Source organism: Pan troglodytes, chromosome 19, assembly GCF_028858775.2.
Source record: "Pan troglodytes isolate AG18354 chromosome 19, NHGRI_mPanTro3-v2.0_pri, whole genome shotgun sequence".
NCBI lineage: Eukaryota > Metazoa > Chordata > Mammalia > Primates > Hominidae > Pan > Pan troglodytes.
In genome coordinates this window covers 20,030,500-20,051,724 of record NC_072417.2, presented here as the reverse complement: position 1 = coordinate 20,051,724, position 21,225 = coordinate 20,030,500, and the positions used below count along the sequence as shown (strand labels likewise).

General features: G+C 52.1%; 1 protein-coding gene and 1 long non-coding RNA gene across 14 annotated transcripts; one reads left to right on the top strand and one right to left on the bottom strand.

Moving 5' to 3' along the window:
• Positions 1 to 5,021: 5,021 nt before the first annotated feature.
• On the bottom strand, positions 5,022 to 6,195 carry LOC107969140 (uncharacterized). The gene is made up of 3 exons (XR_010152798.1): positions 5,770 to 6,195; positions 5,354 to 5,599; positions 5,022 to 5,113 (listed from the first exon to the last, which is right to left on the bottom strand). It is a non-coding gene; the product is annotated as an uncharacterized LOC107969140 (long non-coding RNA).
• A 126-nt stretch (positions 6,196 to 6,321) lies between these two features.
• On the top strand, positions 6,322 to 19,646 carry NFE2L1 (NFE2 like bZIP transcription factor 1). 13 transcript variants are annotated; one of them, XM_001173202.7, is made up of 6 exons: positions 6,322 to 6,607; positions 8,770 to 9,791; positions 14,540 to 14,752; positions 15,189 to 15,278; positions 15,501 to 15,659; positions 16,452 to 19,646. In XM_001173202.7, exons 2-6 carry the CDS (start codon positions 9,282 to 9,284, stop codon positions 17,796 to 17,798), a joined length of 2,319 nt encoding a protein of 772 aa, XP_001173202.3. In that variant the 5' UTR covers positions 6,322 to 6,607; positions 8,770 to 9,281; the 3' UTR covers positions 17,799 to 19,646. The 13 variants fall into 13 exon arrangements, with proteins under 13 accessions (XP_001173202.3, XP_009430108.3, XP_024206036.2 ...); XM_024350268.3 differs by having other exon boundaries at positions 6,433 to 6,607; positions 14,573 to 14,752; XM_009431830.4 differs by lacking the exon at positions 6,322 to 6,607 and adding an exon at positions 6,884 to 7,009.
• Positions 19,647 to 21,225: the final 1,579 nt, after the last annotated feature.

The following is a 21,225-nucleotide window of genomic DNA, read 5'->3' as shown; positions in this document are numbered from 1 at the left end:
CCAGGAGCATTTCTCAGCCTCTGTTTGGCTATGGTACCCACTATGAAAGACCAGCAGCCTCCAGAAGGGACAGAGGAAGACCTGGGAAGATAGGGGACTTAGGGGGCTGGCTCCATAGGGGAGGTGGGGAAGGAGTCAGTTATACACGTTAGGGATGGGAAGGCACTGGAGAGGGGCCAAGGGGATAGGAATGAGAGAAGGCTGGGGAAGGAAGCTTAGGAACCACAAAGTTCTCATCACCCCCACATCTATCACTGTTGTTGCTTTTTCTTTTTCTTTTTCTTTTTTTCTTTTTTTGAGAAGGAGTTTCACTCTTGTTGCCCAGGCTGGAGTGCAATGGCGTGATATTGGCTCACCGCAATCTCCGCCTCCCAGGTTCAAGCCATTCTCCTGTCTCAGTCTCCTGAGTAGCTGGGATTACAGGTATGTGCCACCACACCCAGCTAATTTTTTTTATTTTTAGTAGAGACAGGGTTTCACTATGTTGTTTGGGCTGGTCTTGAACTCCTGACCTCAGGTGATCCGCCTGCCTCGGCCTCCCAAAGTGCTGGGATTACAGGCGTGAACCACCGCGCCTGGCCTTGTTGTTCCTATTCTTAAAATCTCTTTACATCTTTTCTTTTTTTTGAAATGGAGTCTCACTCTGTCGCCCAGGCTGGAGTGCAGTAGCACGATCTCGGCTCACTGCAACCTCTGCCTCCCAGGTTCAAGCAATTCTCCTGCCTCAGCCTCCCAAGTAGCAGGGATTACAGGTGCGTGCCACCATGCCCGGCTAATTTTTGTATTTTTAGTAGAGACGGGGTTTCACCATGTTAGCCAGGTTGTTCTCCAACTCCTGACCTTAAGTGATCTGCCCACCTTGACCTCCCAAAGTGCTGGGATTATAGGCGTAAGCCACAGTGCCTGGCCCATAAAATCTCTTTACATCTTAAGTGTAGTGGTGAATAAGTAAATTCAGAGCCAAGTTCAACTTTTCAAGGACAAGATTCTCCCCAATGATAACCCCTCCCCAAACTCCTTCAACAGAGACCCCAGAACTTCTTTCTCTCCATGACAACCGCTTCCCCACACATCCTGAAGTGCACCTTTAATGCAGTTTCACATAAACATGCGAGCTATGTGTGTCCAGTATTGGGACAGTGTCTTCCACAGAGCATGGCCCTAAGAGGACTTTCCAGTTTAAGGCTGGCAGCACATGAGAAGCATGCACGTGCAGCAGCAGACTCGGCAGGAGAGCCTCCCCAGCTCGAGGAAGCCAAGTTGGGTTCAAAAAGAATGCAGCCTTCATGTTTCTCTGCCCTCTACTCCCTTCAGGTAGGTACAGTAGGATGGAGAGGTGGGCTGTGCACATCCCTACCCAGCTGGAACCTGTGAAGTAGTGCACTCAGAATTGGTCCCTGCCCTTTGGAGTCCCAGGAGGCAGGTGATTCAAAGCAGGTTCTCCTCTGGGCCTTGGTATAGCTTGAAGGGGAGACCATTTCATTTCCTCTGAGTCACCCTCCTGCTGCCACATTTCTGTGCTGTCTGTCCTAGGATTTCAGCATCTGTTCTTATGTGACGAGAAGAAACAGCTCCCTTGGGTACCAGCCTCTCTCTATCCTTCCTGCTTAATGTCAAGAGGGGGAGGTGTGTGTGGAATATGAGGCGTGGAAGTGTGTACTGGTGGCATCCTCTAGAGAAAACTAAAGCTTCCATGCTCTGTCTGTAGGATGGGTTTCTAGTAGACCATTCTAAGGACAGCTCTCATTTCTTCATCGCCTTTGGCTTTCTCTGAGATAAAGTTGTAGGGTGGGTGGAGAGAGGATTATTCAAGACAGGGCCTTATACTCAGCTCTTCCTCCAGGCATGAATGGCTTTATACACATGACCTGATTTTTAAGATTTATGAATATGTACATTGTTATCTCCATTTAGCTCGGGATGGCCCAACTAGTAAGAAACAGAGCCAGATTTTCGAACCCACCTATGAGTCCAAAACATCCACTCCTCCTACCTCTTAATGGCAGCTCCTTGATTGTGACATGTCACACAGAGCTATATGAAGAACACTACCTGGTATTGTTTGAGACAACATAGCAAGACATACAGGACAGTTGAACTCAGCTTCAAAAAATGTTACACTAAGACACTAATGAACAATGAGGCATTTTCATTGTAGAGGTGAAGAAAGAACATTTTAGGGTTGAGAATGAGCACACCCTAAAAGTCAAACAGGCCGGGTGCAGTGGCTCACGCCTGTAATCCCAGCACTTTGGGAGGCTGAGGTGGGCAGATCACTTGAGGTCAGGAGTTTGAGACCAGCCTGGCCACCATGGCAAAACCCTGTCTCTACTAAAAATACAAAAATTAGCCAAGCGTGGTGGTGTGCACCTTTAATACCAGCCACTCAGGAGGCTGAAGCAGGAGAATCGCTTGAACTTGGGAGGCAGAGGTTGCAGTGAGCTGAGATGGTGTCACTGCACTCCAGCCTGGACCACAGAGCGACTCCATCTCAAAAAAAAAAAGTCAGATAATCATTCTAGTCTGTGTTCCCGTATTACCACAATCTTTTGCTTTTTTTTTTTTTTTTACCCCAATGTGGATTCTTGCTCCAACCTAGTGATTCTCTACTCTGGCTGCGCCTAAGAATCACCTGAAGAGCTTTTACAAAATACTGATGTCCAATTCTGCTCTGGGCAGCTGTTTTAATTGGTGTGGGGTGGGACCTGGGCATTGGTATTTCTTACGAGCTACCCACCTGGGTGATTCTAATATGCAGCCAGGATTGAGAAGCAATCTTCTAAGAGTGTGGTAGTGGTGCATAGGAAAGAGGCTGGCTTGCAGGAGAGCTTTACTTTTTGGTGGTTTAATGGTAACAAGCTTGCTGATGATGTTTACCATATAAGAGAGAGGGCCATATGTCCGGATTTGCCAGAAAACTAATTGATTTCTTTGCAAAACATGCTAACATTTAGTATTGACATGATGTATTCCTACCATCTCTCAGGACTGTAAGGAAATCTCAGGCAATCATCTATCTAATCTATTCCCCTGGATTAGATGAGGTTACAGAGTAAGAAATACTTATATGGATTAGCAAAACTTAAAGACATGTTTTTCTTTTTATTATTTTTTTTGAGACAGGGTCTTACTCTGTTGCCCAGACTGGAGTGCAATGGCGCAATCACAGCTTACTGCACCCTCAACTTCCCCAGGATCGGGTGATCTTTCCACCTCAGCCTCCCCACTAGCTAGGACTACAGGCATGAACCACCACGCCTGGCTAATTTTTGTATTTTTTTTGTAGAGATGGGTTTTCACTATGTTGGCCAGGCTGGTCTCAAACTCCTGGCTCAAGTGATCTGCCCACCTGGGCCTCTCGAAGTGCTGGGGTTACAGGTGTGAGCCACTGTGCCTGGCCTTAGAGACATTTTTAGAGGAAAGATAATGGACAACCAGAATGGCAGAAAGCCTGGGTTTCCCTTCTGGGAAAAAGCAATTTCACTGTTCCAGAAGAAATCAGAGCCCCAGCCAGCCTGCCCTCCCACAGCCCCTTCTCTGAGGATTCCTGGCATGTGTCATCCTCCAGGGATGACTGCAGGATGGATGTGGCTGTTGGTGGCAGCAGCAGCTTTTCCTACCAGGGAAGCTGGGTCGGTAGACACTACACTGCTATTCCTGGGGTGGGGGTGGGGATTTCCGTGTGTTTTATAGTTAGCTGGCCCCAAATCCCTGTGCTTTAGACCTAACCCTCTTCTCGGCTTCCACTGCCTTCTTCTCTCTCCTGCCCAGCCTGGAGTCGCAGGGGCAAGGCCTAGTTTTACAATGGCTGCCAGCCTTTCCCTTAGGGAGCCACATGCATGCGCTCACTTTTTCCAGTGGTCTTCTCAGTCTGATTTAATGGATATACCGGGACTGATGACACATCAGCATGGGATCCTTCTTTTGCTTCTTGGGTAATTGTCCTATTAACAGCTGTCCCAGGCAAAGGGAGGGGGAGAGTGTTGGGGGAAAGGAGGGGGTGGCTTCCTGGGTGAAGAAGGACACACCCTGGGTTTTACAAGGTTAATCAGCAGGTTCTGGGAAAGCTTGCACCTGCTCAGACTTGATCTGGAACTCTAGACAGAATGGAAGACAGTCTTTCTGTCTCCACTCCCTTCCATGGAGCATCAAATATCCTGGGCGCCCACACCCTGCCAGGCCTAGGCCTGCTGTTGCGATTGAGTTTGTCTCTACACCTTTACTCTCTTCGGCCCTTGCAACTCTTTCCCTTTTTCTGCCCACCTTTGTGAAATGGCTAAGCAGGAAACTCCACAGATAAACGATTGTCCAGTTTTAGTTTGAACTGTTAGGACTGAAAATTGTTCTGTATTCTTCTGTCAAAAAAAGACCAACTTTAGTATGCTCTTTTCACCTTCTCAAAATTGTCTTGTATTTAAACACTGTAGTTGAGCCTTTATATCTCTCAATTTTATGTTTTGTTTTGTTGAGGAAGGATCTCACTGTTGCCCAGACTGGCACCATCATAGCTCACTGTAGCCTCAATCTCCCAGCTCAAGAAATCCTCCCACCTCAGCCTCCTGAGTAGTTGGGACTATAGATGTGTGGCACCAAGCCCAGCTTGTTTTTTTGTAGCGACGGGGGTCTCACTATGCTGCCCAGGCTGGTCAAGCAATCCTCCCGCCTCGGCCTCCCAAGGTGCTACTGTGAGCCACTGCGCCGGGCCCAGTTCTATGTTTAAAATACTTCCTTCTCAACCTTATTTATTTATTTTTAGAGTTGATGGCCACACCTAAATATTTCTCCTTTCTTATACAATACCAGTCTTTATCTTCATTGTCTCACTACTTCGGGGACTGAATGGTCTCCTATTTTATTGTTAACATGCCATATCCTTCAAAACTGTACATCCTCCAAGGTGTGGTTAATTTCTGCTTTTAACAGGAAAATCAGAGGCCTGCCTGCTTGAGTCCCCCTTCAAGTACTCAGTATTTGAGTGTCTACTAAGTTATAACAGTTAACGCACAAAATTCTAGTCCTCATGTTGTTTATACTCAGGTATTTATTGGGAGACATGCGTCAGTAGTCCCTGATAAATGGGAAGATCGCTTGAGTCCAGGAGTTCCAGTCCAGCCTAGAATAGGTAAAACATGCTCTGTGAATTAGTCTTTGAAACTGGTAAACTAGCTCAGAAGTTTTTTTAAGAATTCCATGAGTGGTTTGCTGGTGTACGTTTATTATATACAGTGAAAGTATTTAATCTGCAAACCACCCCAAATTAAGCCTCCTAACTCTGCAAGCACAAAATGGACTCGATTATTTACTGAGTTATCAGTTGGACTTGTCCTTAGTTGTACAGGGACTAATGACTCACCTATAAATAATGGGCTCTTCTAAGAAGACAGAGTTGAGTTGACACCTCTTTGTCCTATAGCTGGGAGGAACGCATTGCAAACGCCAACCCAATGATTCCCTAAATGGGGTCTTCGCATCAGCTGCGTTAAAATCACCCCAGCAGGCAGGTTATCCGGCCGCCACTCCAGGGTCATTAAATCAGACTCTCCAGTGGGACCTCGGAATTCGTAGCTTAGCAAGCTCCCCAAGTGATGCTGGGAGTAAACTAACGTTTCAGAGTCACAAACATGTTTTGGAAATATAACCAGATGGGACTGGAGAAATTAAAAACTGAGAAACATCCCTAAAAAAGCAAGACTAAGCTGCGTGGGAGGCCAAACGAGGGGGATCCTTTGGGCTGTTTCTACCATGACAAAAATCGCCATTACCCCACACCTCTCACACCGCCAACGTTCCGCCAACGTTCCGCCAACGTCCCGCCACCCTCATGATATCCGTCCGCGGTACTGCTCCAGCGAAGGTACCCTTGCCTGGGCCATGAGGCGCAACCGTCCCTCACAGCTGGGGTGGCTTCTCCAGGTTCGCACCGAGGGGAAGTTGGGGTACCGGTTTCCGCCGCCAGCACCCAAGATGGCGGCACGAGCGTCGCAACCACAAGAACCACATGCTTCGTGTCCCGCCTCAGCCTTCTCGGGTCTCACTAGACTTTTGCAAGTCACTGTGGGAACCCTCAAGGCGAGGGTGTTCCGCACTCCGGCGGCGATACACCCTCCTATTCCCTGACCTAGGCCTTCATTCCCCCGCCACAGAAAGCGCTGGAAGCGCCCAACCTGGATACTTCACTCAACGCCCAAGCCCACTAACATCGCCCGCCGCGAAGGCGCGGCCGAGGGGCCCAGAATGCCAGACACTAGGGCCTTCGCCCTACTCATTGGTGGGTCCACACCGCGGGGCGGGCCTAGGTACTCATTGGGCCGGGAATTATGTCAGTCTTGGGAAATCAGGTCCGGGGATGAGGAGGTACACTCAGCCATTGGGCCCTCTCTGCTGCCAATCAGAGGGACATCCGTCGACGGCCCCGGTCTCGGCTCGTTGATTGGAGAAACTGTTCCTAGGGTGTTTGCGGCGGGCGGGTTTCCGAGTGCGGTAGCAGGAGGGGGCGGGGAGGTAAGCGGAGGCTCCGAGCTCTAGGCCGGCCGGCGGTGGCGGCGGCGAGGCCGGGACTCGGGCTTAGGGCCTGCTGTGGAGGCAGCGGCGGACGCCGAGCTAAGCAGTGGGTATCGGGCACATTCCTTTCCTAGAAGGGAGGGGTGCAGCGCCGCGGGGCCGAGGCTTATGGGGCGACGGGATGGTGCTGAGGTGCAGGAGGCGGGGGCCGAGCGGGGTTCCCGCCAGAGCCCGGCCCTGGGCCTGACAGGGAGGGGCCGCGCGCGGGGCGGCGAGGAAAGCTGGCTCCGGGGTGGGATGGACTGGGCAGGGTTGAGGGCACGAGAAGGCGTGGTGTGAGGCCTGGACTTGGGAGTGGGGTGGGGCCATCGGGACGGAGGGCGGGGTGGGGTTTGCTGTAAGGGTGGGTCAAGGCCAGGGAAGTAGCACTTGTTCGCTGGCCGCCCCTGGAGGCTAGAAGCTCCGGCGCCGAGAGTGGGCATGGCGACTTGGTCTCAGCCGGACTCGGGTATCCGGGCAGGGTGGGACCAGCCTCAGGCTAGGGCCCTGCACCTACTCGATTTTTAAGGGACTTTGTCCGGTTTCTCGAACTTAATTGGCTCCTGGGAGGTTTTAGTAATAAATTGCGTGAGAACGGGAGGGTAGCGTAAGCAGGAATTCTGGGTCGCAATTGTGTTTACTCTGACCAGAGAGAGGGAGTGTGAGTGTGTGTGTGTGTGTGCGCACGTTCGTGTGTGTACGTATAGCTCGCTCTCCCCCTGTAGAATGAAGTTGGTAGATGGGTCACAACGCAGGAGAGGAGAGGGAGGGGGTATGTCTTGGTTTGTGACATTAATGGAAGCTCAAAAGTGGAGACCAGAAACAGATTTACCTCCTCTGCACTGGGCAGTCTGGCTAGAGAACGTGGCCATATCCTTCTGCTTTGGCTCAGAAGGTCATATGAATGAAAATAAAACCTGCCTGTGCAAATTCTGGACGGAATAGTCCTGCGTAGTAGGGCCCCCACCATCCCTCTCCTCCTTTTTTTCTTTCCTTTTCTTTTCTTTCTTTTTTTTCTTTTTTTGAGACGGAGTTTTGCTCTTGTTGCCCAGGCTGGAGTGCAGTGGCGCGATATCGGCCCACCACAACCTCCGTTTCCTGGGTTCAAGCGATTCTCCTGTCTCAGCCTCCGGAGTAGCTGGGATTACAGGCATGCGCCACCAAGCCCGGCTAATTTTTGTATTTTTAGTTGAGATGGGGTTTCTCCATGTTGTTCAGGCTGGTCTCAAACTCCTGACCTCGGGTGATCCGCCCTCCTCGGCCTCCCGAAGTGCTGGGATTACAGGCGTCGGCCCCTTTTCCTTTTTTTTTTTTTTTTTTGTAAGTTGTGAGGATAGGAAAGGGAAATCAGATTTCAAAGTTTAGAAGACAAAAGGCATTCTTCTTCTGGGTGAAGTGGTGGCCTGAACATTGTCCTTTTGTCCTTCCACACTCTCACTGTTTAATAATCTTGCCTTTTTGAACTGAGAAAAGACAACTGTTATGGGTGGTTTTCTCCCGAGAGGTGAAAATCCAGCTTTACTTTTAAGACAGGAAATGGGCTTCTCATGTGAAAACAGAAGCTGGGTAATGCGCCTGTAGTGGGGGAGGAGGGCTGGTAAATAAAACAAAGGTGTAAGATATTTTGGATGACCTGGTTATTGTCTGCTTATTCAAACCAAGCTACATTTTAGGACATTGCACATTTAATATTCAGTAACTGAGATCACTCGTGATCAGTAGCTTTCTTTGATAGTTCTTCTATGATCGGTTGCTATATTTTGGGTTTTTTTTCTGAGAGTGTAAGTAGTCCTTTCTTCCTGTAAAAGTGGCCTTTAGGCCAGGCACAGTGGCTCACGCCTGTAATCTCAGCACTTTGGGGGGCCGAGGCGGGCAGATCACCTGAGGTCAGGAGCTCGAGACCAGCCTGGCCAACATAGTGAAACCCCGTCTCTACTAAAAATACAAAAATTAGCAGGGCGTGGTGCCAGGCGCCTGTAATCCCAGATACTTGGGAGGCTGAGGCAGGAGAATCACTTGAATGCAGAAGGTGGAGGTTGCAGTGAGCACAGATCACGCCACTGCACTCTAGCCTGGGCGACAGAGTGAGACTCTGTCTCAAAAAAGAAAAAAAAGTGAAAGTGTCCTTTGAATGTGTTTTCTACCTTCTACTGTGAAGGTTTTCCTACCCTGATCATGATGTGAAAAGTATGGAATCTTATCCTGTTGCTTTTGTGATTCCCATTTCAGGTTTCTCTGGAAACCCCCCTGGTAAGTGTGGAGGAGGCGGGACACTCTGACCCAAGACGAAAGGCCTGTAGCTCCAGCCAAAGAAAATAAACCTTAGGAGGGAGAAGGAAAAAAAAAATCCATCAGCTGTTCCTGAGAACAGCCTGCATTGGAATCTACAGAGAGGACAACTAATGTGAGTGAGGAAGTGACTGTATGTGGACTGTGGAGACAGTAAGTCACGTGGGCCCTTGAGGGCCTGGACTGGGTTAGGAACAGTTGTACTTTCAGAGGTGAGGTGTCGAGAAGGGAAAGTGAATGTGGTCTGGAGTGTGTCCTTGGCCTTGGCTCCACAGGGTGTGCTTTCCTCTGGGGCCGTCAGGGAGCTCATCCCTTGTGTTCTGCCAGGGTGGGGTACGGGGTTTGACACTGAGGAGGGTAACCTGCTGGCTGGAGCGGCAGAGCAGTGGCCTTGATTTGTCTTTTGGAAGATTTTAAAAACCAAAAAGCATAAACATTCTGGTCCTTCAGCAATGCTTTCTCTGAAGAAATACTTAACGGAAGGACTTCTCCAGTTCACCATTCTGCTGAGTTTGATTGGGGTACGGGTGGACGTGGATACTTACCTGACCTCACAGCTTCCCCCACTCCGGGAGATCATCCTGGGGCCCAGTTCTGCCTATACTCAGACCCAGTTCCACAACCTGAGGAATACCTTGGATGGCTATGGTATCCACCCCAAGAGCATAGACCTGGACAATTACTTCACTGCCCGGCGGCTCCTCAGTCAGGTGAGGGCCCTGGACAGGTTCCAGGTGCCAACCACTGAGGTAAATGCCTGGCTGGTTCACCGAGACCCAGAGGGGTCTGTCTCTGGCAGTCAGCCCAACTCAGGCCTCGCCCTCGAGAGTTCCAGTGGCCTCCAAGATGTGACAGGCCCAGACAACGGGGTGCGAGAAAGCGAAACGGAGCAGGGATTCGGTGAAGATTTGGAGGATTTGGGGGCTGTAGCCCCCCCAGTCAGTGGAGACTTAACCAAAGAGGTTAGTGGACCTGTGGTGGGTGTGTGGGGCCTGGGGCTTGGGGGTGGGCTGGTCCCAAAGGATTGTGGTCAGAACACTGAGCCCTGTAAAGAGCCAGACAGGTTTCAGCAGGGCCTCAGGCACTGTTCTTGGGTAGGGATGGGCTGAACTTTCTGACTTTAGGATTGGGGGCTGGGAGCATTTCCCTGTGTTGAACCATTGACCTACCTCTAAATGTACTGTCAGGGCAGTGGGAGGTTCCTACACATGCCAGGGTGTTTACTGCTTGGATTTCAGCGTGACTGCTGGAGGCCTGGGGTGGGGGAGGAGTCATGTTGTGATGGGCTTTGATGCAGTGTACATCTGTTGCTAAGACACAAATACTTTTTGGACTCTTGTTTTGTACCTCCCCCCACATCAGAACACAGACATACCCTGAAGTTCTCCTTTGTGGTGAGGCCTGTTGTTGTATTGTCCTGATAATTCAGACCTCCTGGGCCTGAGCCAAAGGGTAGATTTGGATAGTTATTCTTGGCCAGGAGAGGGCCAAGGCTTCCAATCTTTGCAAAAGGCCCACTGCAGGGAGTAGGGAAGAGAAGTCTGGGAGCTAGAAAGAGAAACTGCATTCTGCTGCCCAAGTCAACTTGCTTTGAGCTGTCAGAATAGATCCTTAGCTCTTGTCACATGGCTGACATACTGTTCTGGGCAGAAAGCGATGCAGTTCTTTGCTTTTTAAGATGTGAATGGCTGCTGCTGCCCCTGCCTCACCAACATAAGATTGCTTTGAGCTCTGGGTTTGTATGGCTCTCGCTTGCCATCCAGCCTTAAGTAGCCGGGAAAGAGGCCCACTGCACTCCCCTGGCCATTAGGGAAGGAGAAAGCCCGATTGGGTTTTTGGAGGTGGCATGTGAAGGAATGTAAAAAGTTTTACAGATGTTACAGAAATGGGCTTCTCTGCCTGCCAGGTCAGACCACGTTTTCCCTCCTTCCCTGCTCTGTAGTCTTTTCCTGAGCTTAGTTCTCTGACTGTTAGTGACTGTCAAAGAGTATGGCTTGTTCTAGGCCAGTGGTCCTCAACCGGGGGTGATTTTGTCCCCGAGGGTGCAGGTGGCAATATCGTGAAACAGTTTTGGTTGTCACATCTTGGGGCGGGGTTGCTACTGGCACCTAGTGGGTAGGGGCCAAGGATGCTGGTTAACATCTTGAATGGCACAGAACACCTTCAAACAACAGATTTGTCTGACCCCAAGTGTCAGTAGTGCAGGGATTGAGACACTCGGCTCTGTGCTCAAATGGCTCATACTGGACCTGATTTGAGAGAGACTAGGATTATCTGAGCGCAGGAGCCAGGAACATTTCTTACCTTTCAGGGCCTCTTAGTTTAGCTTCTTACAGGGCCACTTGGAACTTCACCTCTCTTCTGCTTCCCCTTTCCTTCAAGTGGGCTCTAATCTTGGCACAGTGTTCTGAAGTGTGCTTCCCAGTCTCTGCTCTATGCTCCTCCCCCAGGGTAGCTCCCCCAGGGGTGGGTGTAACTGGGTTTGCTCCTGGAAACCCTGCAGGGTAGCTGCATATCTGTTCCTGCTGGGATGGGATGGGATATTTTGGATATTATTGGGTGGGTTGGGGCCGAATGGGATGGGACTTTGACCCTGCTTTCCTCTGTTTTTTGGCCCTCGTGAAGGTTGTGCTTTTCCTCATCTCAGGCCTTTACAACTCCCTTTAGGAGGTGGGGTGGGTCAGCATTAGGGGCCCAGGCTGGGTATGGGGGAAGGGAGGATTATTATGTGTCTAGAACAACATTTCCTCAGCAACTCAGGGATAAAAATACCCAGGTCCAGAGCATGTGACAGGCACTGCTGGAACTGGTATTATCCCTGGGGTGGCAGTGCTCCCCCGCTGCCAGGCCTGCTCTATGGACAGCCATAGCCTAGGCTGTTGTCAGGGATAGGATTCCCCTTGAGATTGGCATTCTGCCCAGAGCAGGGGGGTGGCCTGTTTACAGCTCTTTCCAGGCTAGGAGCTGACTGTGACCAGAGAGAACATACTGTCTCTCTGACCTGACCTTAGGCTTCAGGGGAGCAGCAGTGGGGAGGGAGCTAAATTTCCCCTTGAGAAACCAATCCAGGGAGTCTGAATTGTGATACTGAGTCTGTGAGGGGCTTCTTTCCTGCTTGGATGAGATATGGGCCAGGGATCAGGCAGAGAATGCTCTTGAATAAAGCCGGGGTGAAAGGGGAGGGGGGACATTTGTGGCCAGGAGAATGCAGAGCACCTGTCTCCCTAAGTATGGGGCTTCAGGGTTGTGTCTCCCCTCCTCTTGCTTGGGGCTAGGCCTGGCCAGCACTGTGACATTGCTGCACGTGGGCAAAATGGCCTTCCCCTTTTCTCTAGTCTGGCCTATTTTGGGGTGACAAAACTTACGGCTTATGGTGGGCCTGGGTGCCCTGGGTTCCTGCCCAGCCTGGCTCGTGATCCCTGGCCTTGAGAACTGGCCACTGCCTTCCTGAGGAATGGGATAACTCTTTCCACTTCCAGCAAATAATTTAGATTCCCAGAGAATCTGCGGGAGAAGTGTCTGCCCAGTCCTGAGTGGGCTGGATGAGCAAGATGCGACAGGAGGGAGGAGAGTGGCACCCCTTCCCCCAGGGCTCTCACTGCGCCACCCCAGCTGACTGACTGGGCTGGGTGGGGCTGCCCGCCCCTGGGCGCATCTCCTCAAGGAGACGGAGGCGGCCCAGGGATGGGCTGGTTCCTTGCGGCAGCTTCTCCAGCTGCCCTGATGCAGAGATTGGCTCCCGTCTGCAGCTAGGTAACAGGCGGTGGGAGGGGATTGGCTCCTTCCGCATCTCCAGCGGAGACTTGGGGGAGGAGATTGGCTCTCGGCGCAGCCTAGGTAACGACAGTGGGAGGGGATTGGCTCTTTCCGCAGCCCAGCTGCTGACCTGGGGGAGGGGATTGGCTCTCTGCAGCCTCAGCAGTGACCTGCGGGGTGGGAGGGGGAGGGGATTGGCTCCCTGCTGCAGCCTAGGTAACAAGTTTGGGGGGCGTGGGGGGGAGGAGCGGGAGGATAGGCCCAGGAGGGAGCTTGCTTTCCTCTGCAGCTTGAGCACGGAGCATGGGGTGGGAGTCCCATCTCACTGCAGCCTCTGCGGTGAGCTCAGGGTGGGGGCAGCTGGGCGCCTGAGTGGAACTGGGGTTGTGAGGTGGGAGGGGGCTGCTCAAGGATGGAGGAAGGGGGCTGGGCTGGGCCGCCCAGGCAGCAGCACGGGCGGGGCACCCTCCTCAGGCCCCTCGGAGCTAGCAAGGGGCCACCCTTCCAGCCTGGTGTGCTCCCTGAAAGCCAAGAGCTCCTTGCAGCCCCCTGTCCGGCTTCCCGGCACCGGCTGCCCTGGGGCTCATCTCGCAGACCATGACCCGCCTGGACCGCAGCTCTCACAGTGGTGGGGGCCATGCCAAAGGCAGCCGGCCCCTTAACTCTTTGCTGGCTGGTCACCGGGTGGCCCAGCCCGCCTCTGCTCCTGGGTCCAGGGCTTCTGTTCAGGTTGGTGTATGTGGGGAGACTAAAGTAGTACGTCTGGGAGGTCTTAGGGTCAGGGAGGGTTAATGGGAGAAGAATACCGACTTAGAGGTAGGGAGGAGGGTCTGATCTAAGGAAATTGCTTTCTGGAAAGTGTGTGTCTGCATTTTAACCCTTGGATGGAAGGCAACACTTTAGGGTTTCTTCAGGCTTGTGGGGAGGGCTCGACTACAGGGGGGTGCCATGTATAGGAAGCCCAAATAGCTCTATTTATTGGGGTTATATGCTGTTAGTGGGGGTGGCAGTTGGTGCAGCAACTGTTCACGAGCCACCAGGGTAGAGCGGGAGGGAAGCATTTTTGGTGCCCAAGGTGGCAGTTGTAGCTGAGCAGTGATGGGGTTTATGTCCTTGAGGGGGTTGACTGATGGGGATTTGGTGAGTCCTGGGGTATGGTGAGGGAATGAGAGCACTGGTGTAGGGGACACAGTGAGGCTGGCCTGAGCAGGGGGTGGGGTGCACCCCTGGGGATCATCTGACTGCCTGAGCCTCCCTGGAATGGAGGCATCAGCTGAGAGGGAATTCTGGCGGGGATGAGTCTTGAGGTGAGCCTGGGCTTGAGGAGTTGTGGGTGTTCAGCCTTACTCTTGCTGCCAGCTGGGGAATGGGGAATGGCTATAGGAAGGGCTGGAGACAGCATGGCGTTGTCATTGGTTGCATCAGGTGGTTGGAAATGCAGGGATTTTCCTCTCTAGCCCACCCCACCCCTTTATGCAAATGAAATGGTACCACAGGCTGATGCAAGCCTGGCCACTGCTAAGTAATTCTGCATGACAATTCGCTCTTGCTTGCCATGGCCAGCTTCCTCCAAACCAAGTTTTAAGGGGTCCAATTCCCAAAGCTAGAGGTGTCTCCTGATGTTCCCCTTCTTTCTTATGTAGGGGGGAGGTGGCCCTGCCTTTTGTCTGGGTGTGTCTTGGTCCAGATCCTAATCCTTTGCACCCTTATGGTGATAGTCACACTAATGGTTTTGCTAGTGGCTCTTTTTTTTTGTGGGAAGGGGATAGTGTCTGGAAGTAGATGAATGAACACTTGCTGGTGCAGGGACCAGGGGGTAAAGGCTGGCAGGTGAAGAGCTGGGAGGGGCCCCACCCAGGACTAACTGGGGTGACACTAGGAGGGAACTCTGAGGGGCAGGACAAGGAAGGGACCTTGGGATCTTAGAGCTAAAGTCATGTGATCTGTCTTTCAGGACATAGATCTGATTGACATCCTTTGGCGACAGGATATTGATCTGGGGGCTGGGCGTGAGGTTTTTGACTATAGTCATCGCCAGAAGGAGCAGGATGTGGAGAAGGAGCTGCGAGATGGAGGCGAGCAGGACACCTGGGCAGGCGAGGGCGCGGAAGCTCTGGCACGGAACCTGCTAGTGGATGGAGAGACTGGGGAGAGCTTCCCTGCACAGGTACCATCACCCCTGCTCACTGGGCTCTCTTCTTGTCCCTACTACCCTGACACAAACCAGGCTGGAGTTCTTCCAGAAACTTCCTTTAGAGAAGACAGGTTGTGTGTGGGGTGGACCTGAATTTCTGTTTTGGGTTGGGGTCTGTAAGTCACAGTGGCTGAGCCTTGGAAGGGGGGAGTGGAAAGCAGCAGATGCAGAATGGCCAGGCCGTGGCAACAGACAATGCAAGGGAGGGCAGAGCATGTAGCATCTTCCTGCTTGCTTCAGGACTCTTTCACTCTCTCTTCTGTTGTTCCTGGGAGTTTGGGACTCGGGGCCAGCCATTAGCCTGGGAATGGGAGGGAGACTGCAGGGCTTCAGCCATTCTGGGAAAGAAGCTTCAGCCCCAGGCAGCCAAGGCCCAGGTCAATCAGACTTACAGTTCCTGTTGCCACAGGTGCCTAGTGGGGAGGACCAGACAGCCCTGTCCCTGGAAGAGTGCCTTAGGCTGCTGGAAGCCACCTGCCCCTTTGGGGAGAATGCTGAGGTGAGCAGGACTCCAGTGAGAGCCCACCAAGTGAGCAGGGCAGCCTGTACCTGGTGTGTCCCTCCATGGCTGAGGGGCCAGCTGTTGGTTCTGGCCTTATTCTGGCTGCTGGGGGTAAATGCAAAGGAAGGAAGAACAGAAACAGATCCAGGTGGTAATCTCTGGGAGGAAAGCACAAGGTCTTTCCTTCCCCCTTGTTAAAGCCTCTGTGTTTTGCCCTAGTTTCCAGCAGACATTTCCAGCATAACAGAAGCAGTGCCTAGTGAGAGTGAGCCCCCTGCTCTTCAGAACAACCTCTTGTCTCCTCTTCTGACCGGGACAGAGTCACCATTTGATTTGGAACAGCAGTGGCAAGATCTCATGTCCATCATGGAAATGCAGGTAGGATTGTCGGAACCGGGCACAAACCTATTGGATTTTGCACAGATTGTCTTAGCACTCAGTTGCTTTTCCATCTCCAAGGAGAGAAAGTGTAATACTTTCCCTGATTCATAGAGAAGTGGGGACAATGAGAAGAAACCTGTCCAGGTGTGTCCTTGGGGCAATGGGAGGTGGAGACAGGTAGGGTTTGGGTTAAATAAAACTCAGGACTCAGCCTTCCAAATCAGGGCCTGCCTCCTGGGTGTGCCTTCTTCCTTTCCTTCAGGCAGATAGGCACTTGGCTGAATGCTTCCAAGGTTCTGCGTTAATAATAGCTGACATTCACATGGTGCTTCACAGCTATCGTTCACTCACTTGGCCCTCACAGTCATCTAGTCAGCCTTTATCTCAAAGGTGAGGAAATTGAAGCTCAGAGGTTAAATGATGTGCCCATCGTCACACAGCAAGTGGTGCAGCTAGGTTTTCTGACTTAAGTCTGGGTGTTCTTTTCACTGTGCTGATTTTGCAGTAACAAGGTAGTGTTTTCTTCCTCTCCCTCCAAGATGGGGGAGTCTGGCCAAACATGAGGAAAAGCTGATCAGTCCTATATTAGGGTGGAGCCTACATGGAAGAACCCATCTCTGCCAGGCCTGGTGGACGAAGCTGGGTCAGGAGCTGACACTGTGGGCTTTGGTTTATAGTATTTTGCCTTTACACCCATGCAGCTGTGCCTCTGTTGGGTGCCTGCAGTGTGTGAGCCCCAGGGGAGGGAGTCAGTTCCTAGTGAACAGTGGTGCTCTTCTCCCCTCCCAGGCCATGGAAGTGAACACATCAGCAAGTGAAATCCTGTACAGTGCCCCTCCTGGAGACCCACTGAGCACCAACTACAGCCTTGCCCCCAACACTCCCATCAATCAGAATGTCAGCCTGCATCAGGCGTCCCTGGGGGGCTGCAGCCAGGACTTCTTACTCTTCAGTCCCGAGGTGGAAAGCCTGCCTGTGGCCAGTAGCTCCACGCTGCTCCCGTTGGCCCCCAGCAATTCTACCAGCCTCAACTCCACCTTCGGCTCCACCAACCTGACAGGGCTCTTCTTTCCACCCCAGCTCAATGGCACAGCCAATGACACAGCAGGCCCAGAGCTGCCTGACCCTTTGGGGGGTCTGTTAGATGAAGCTATGTTGGATGAGATCAGCCTTATGGACCTGGCCATTGAAGAAGGCTTTAACCCTGTGCAGGCCTCCCAGCTGGAGGAGGAATTTGACTCTGACTCAGGCCTTTCCTTAGACTCGAGCCATAGCCCTTCTTCCCTAAGCAGCTCTGAAGGCAGTTCTTCCTCTTCTTCCTCCTCCTCTTCCTCTTCTTCCTCTGCTTCTTCCTCTGCCTCTTCCTCCTTTTCTGAGGAAGGTGCGGTTGGCTACAGCTCTGACTCTGAGACCCTGGATCTGGAAGAGGCCGAGGGTGCTGTGGGCTACCAGCCTGAGTATTCCAAGTTCTGCCGCATGAGCTACCAGGATCCAGCTCAGCTCTCATGCCTGCCCTACCTGGAGCACGTGGGCCACAACCACACATACAACATGGCACCCAGTGCCCTGGACTCAGCCGACCTGCCACCACCCAGTGCCCTCAAGAAAGGCAGCAAGGAGAAGCAGGCTGACTTCCTGGACAAGCAGATGAGCCGGGATGAGCACCGAGCCCGAGCCATGAAGATCCCTTTCACCAATGACAAAATCATCAACCTGCCTGTGGAGGAGTTCAATGAGCTGCTGTCCAAATACCAGTTGAGTGAAGCCCAGCTGAGCCTCATCCGAGACATCCGGCGCCGGGGCAAGAACAAGATGGCGGCGCAGAACTGCCGCAAGCGCAAGCTGGACACCATCCTGAATCTGGAGCGTGATGTGGAGGACCTGCAGCGTGACAAAGCCCGGCTGCTGCGGGAGAAAGTGGAGTTCCTGCGCTCCCTGCGACAGATGAAGCAGAAGGTCCAGAGCCTGTACCAGGAGGTGTTTGGGCGGCTGCGAGATGAGAACGGACGACCCTACTCGCCCAGTCAGTATGCGCTCCAGTACGCCGGGGACGGCAGTGTCCTCCTCATCCCCCGCACGATGGCCGACCAGCAGGCCCGGCGGCAGGAGAGGAAGCCAAAGGACCGGAGAAAGTGAGCCTGGGGAAGAAGGGGGTTTGAAGCCCACCAAGACCGAAACTGGAGAAGGGCTGGACCTGGACCTGGACCTACAGCGGGGACTTAAATGCCTTCTTATCCAATATATCTTCTCAGATGGGATGACTGCGGGTCAGTGTACAGGAAGAGGCAGGCACTGGCTGGCTCAACTGGCTGGCTCAGCTCCACTCGGGTGGAGTGGAAGTGGCCAGACCATTTAGACGGACAGGGTCCTCACCGTACCCCTTTCCTGTGAGGCAGGGGTGGTGGTGGAGTTGCTGGAGGTAGAGGAGCTATGTGGAGCAAAGGCCGACAGAGGGGAAGGAATGGACCTGTGAGAGGAAGGGAAGGTGGCAGAAAGTCTCATTTCAGGAAGGAGGGATAGAAGGAAGGAAGGAAGGAACCCCCCGCCCCCAAAAAAAAATCAAAGCGGGAAGAAAATCAGAGGGAAGGTTAAGGTTGGCTCTGGCCAGGATTCCAGGCAGCAGGTTGGAGTGACTGGTGGGCCTAGATCACTGGTGTGATAAACCCCATTTCACCCCGGGGGGGTGGGGTACACAGACACAGGGTGGGGGTGGGGAGGGGCGGTGTTAACTCTTTCTGCTCCTTGCATTTTGACATCCCTGAAGGGGAGCTCTTGGATATCATCGGCCATGTTTCAATCGAATGGAGCCACTGGGCCCCAACACTGGCTTTGAGATTTAGAGTCAAAGGGTAGAGTGAACAGGAAAGGGTCACGTGGTCCCATGTTGCAACAGCCCCAACATCACGCATGTCATTCACTGCCTCGCCACTCCATCTCCCTCCGTGCTCCAGCCACCCCTGAGCTGAGGCTCCCATTGTCTCCATCAGAGCCTGCATGTGTATGCCGTCCTCCCCTGGTCCGGTGTTTGTGTTCCCCACCCCTCACAGACTGCCTGAGCTCTTCTGTAAGCTGGGGTAGGTTGATGGCAGTGCTCCGGGAACTGGGCCTGCAGCCTTCCTCTTCTGGGACTGCTGTGAGGCAGAGGAATGATGGAGGATCTAGTGTAGCAGCCTCCAGGCAGGATTCAGCACAACACTGGGGAGTCACCCTTCCCTTGGGCCTCTGCCTACCAACAGCTGGGCTTATCACTGGGAAAACACAAAAAATTACACAACCCAGCAACAACAAAAGAACTAGTCCTCTTAGAATTTCTTGCGCTTTGATTTTTTTAGGGCTTGTGCCCTGTTTCACTTATAGGGTCTAGAATGCTTGTGTTGAGTAAAAAGGAGATGCCCAATATTCAAAGCTGCTAAATGTTCTCTTTGCCATAAAGACTCCGTGTAACTGTGTGAACACTTGGGATTTTTCTCCTCTGTCCCGAGGTCGTCGTCTGCTTTCTTTTTTGGGTTTCTTTCTAGAAGATTGAGAAGTGCATATGACAGGCTGAGAGCACCTCCCCAAACACACAAGCTCTCAGCCACAGGCAGCTTCTCCACAGCCCCAGCTTAGCACAGGCTCCTGGAGGGCTGCCTGGGGGAGGCAGACATGGGAGTGCCAAGGTGGCCAGATGGTTCCAGGACTACAATGTCTTTATTTTTAACTGTTTGCCACTGCTGCCCTCACCCCTGCCCGGCTCTGGAGTACCGTCTGCCCCAGACAAGCAGGAGTGAAATGGGGGTGGGGGGAAGCACTGATTCCCAGTTAGGGGGTGCCTAACTGAGCAGTAGGGATAGAAGGTGTGAACCTGGGAGTGCTTTTATAAATTATTTTCCTTGTAGATTTTATTTTTAATTTATCTCTGTGACCTGCCAGGGAGAGGGGAGAGAGAGAGAGATGCTGTTGAGCACATGACAAAATAAAATAAAATGGATGATTCATTCTTAAGTGCACTTTTTCCCCACTTTGAATTTAAATTGAGAATAAAGGAAATGGACTCATTGTAGGGAGGACTGGCCATTGCGTGGCTAAGGCAGAGCTCACATGGGAAGATGGGTGGAGAACTGGGGAGGTTGACAGTGGGGAACTTCAAAAGGCAAGTCTTAAATATTGTATTAAACCTTGGGGGCAGGCATTAGACACCATGTACTTCATAGGGTTAGCCAGCTCAATCCTCTCAGGAAGGATTCGGAGTTTTTTTATTCTCATACAGCTAGGATAGGTGGAGGTGTCATTTAACCCAGCTCTTTACCTGTCCACCTGCTACAAACTACATTTTTAAACTCAACTGTGCTGTTATTTTTCTAGTGGCCTCACCTGCCAAAGGGGTGCAGAGAATTGGAGTGTAGTTATGATGTTGAAAACCTGAGAAATCCATGGCAGCGACTAACATGTGAGAAGCACTACTGTGTAAGCAGGAGCAGGGCCACTAAAGAGAAGCAGGAGGCCAAGGTTTAGGACACTGGGAAACCTCCCCAGCTGAGGGGGCTAGAATCTGCTTTCCCTCAAACTGCTCAACTACTCGCCCTGTGAAGAGCTGTAATGTGTGAAGGTCTCTGGGATGCTGGAACTTCCACATGCCCATGTTAGGACAGGTGTTTAGTAGATGCTGGAAGAATGAACACTCACTCAGCAGTCTTTTTATTGGCAGGGTCTTGCTTTGTCTCCCAGGCTGGAGTGCAGTGACGTGATCTCGGCTCACTGCAGCTGCCACCGGGCTCAAGCCATCTTCCCACCTCCGCCTCCTGAATAGCTGGGACTACAGGCACACGCCACCACGCCTAGCTAATTTTTGTAGAGACAAGCTTTCGCTATATTGCCCAGGCTGGTCTCAAACTCCTGGCATCAAGTGATCCGCCTGCCTCAGCCTCCCAAAGTGCTGGGATTATAGGCGTGAGCCATTGCACCTGGCTTCTGTGAGATTATTGGGCAGGGTTTAGGAGTAGAAGCTATGATCCTCTTAATGGAAGCTGTGATCTCAAACTCCTGGATACCACCCTGTAACCTGGTTCAGCTCAGTCCTTTAGTGATACTACTTCAGTAATGTTTACAATTCAGTAGAATTGTAAGAATAATGATGATTTCTTATGTTTCAGTTTATAAGAGCCTCTCCACAACTCCCCAGTCTCCAGTTGGAAAGGTTTGGTCATATCAAACAAGAACTCTTTCCTAATTCAGAATTGACTGAAGTCTGTAAGCCAGATAAAACCAAGATACGTAAAGGGGTGAAAAAAGCAAGACTAAAAATTAGTTTGAGGCCTGGTGCGGTGGCTCACGCCTATAATCCCAGCACTTTGGGAGGCCGAGGCAGATGGATCACCTGAGGTCAGGAGTTCAAACACCAGCCTAACCAACATGGTAAAACCGTCTCTACTAAAAATACAAAAATTAGGCGGGTGTGGTGGCGGGTGTGGTGGCGGGTGCCTGTAATCCCAGCTACTCAGAGACTGAGGCAGGAGAATCGCTTGAACCCAGGACGCAGAGGTTTCAGTGAGCCGAGAGCGTGCCATTGCACTCCAGCCTGGAC

Bases quoted from the DNA above. Each gene is read 5' to 3' on its own strand.
- NFE2L1 (XM_001173202.7), top strand. From the start codon at position 9,282: ATGCTTTCTCTGAAGAAATACTTAACGGAAGGACTTCTCCAGTTCACC. The intron at 14,753-15,188 runs GTACCATCACCC...CTGTTGCCACAG, and splicing joins GGGAGAGCTTCCCTGCACAG to GTGCCTAGTGGGGAGGACCA. The intron at 15,279-15,500 runs GTGAGCAGGACT...GTTTTGCCCTAG, and splicing joins CCTTTGGGGAGAATGCTGAG to TTTCCAGCAGACATTTCCAG.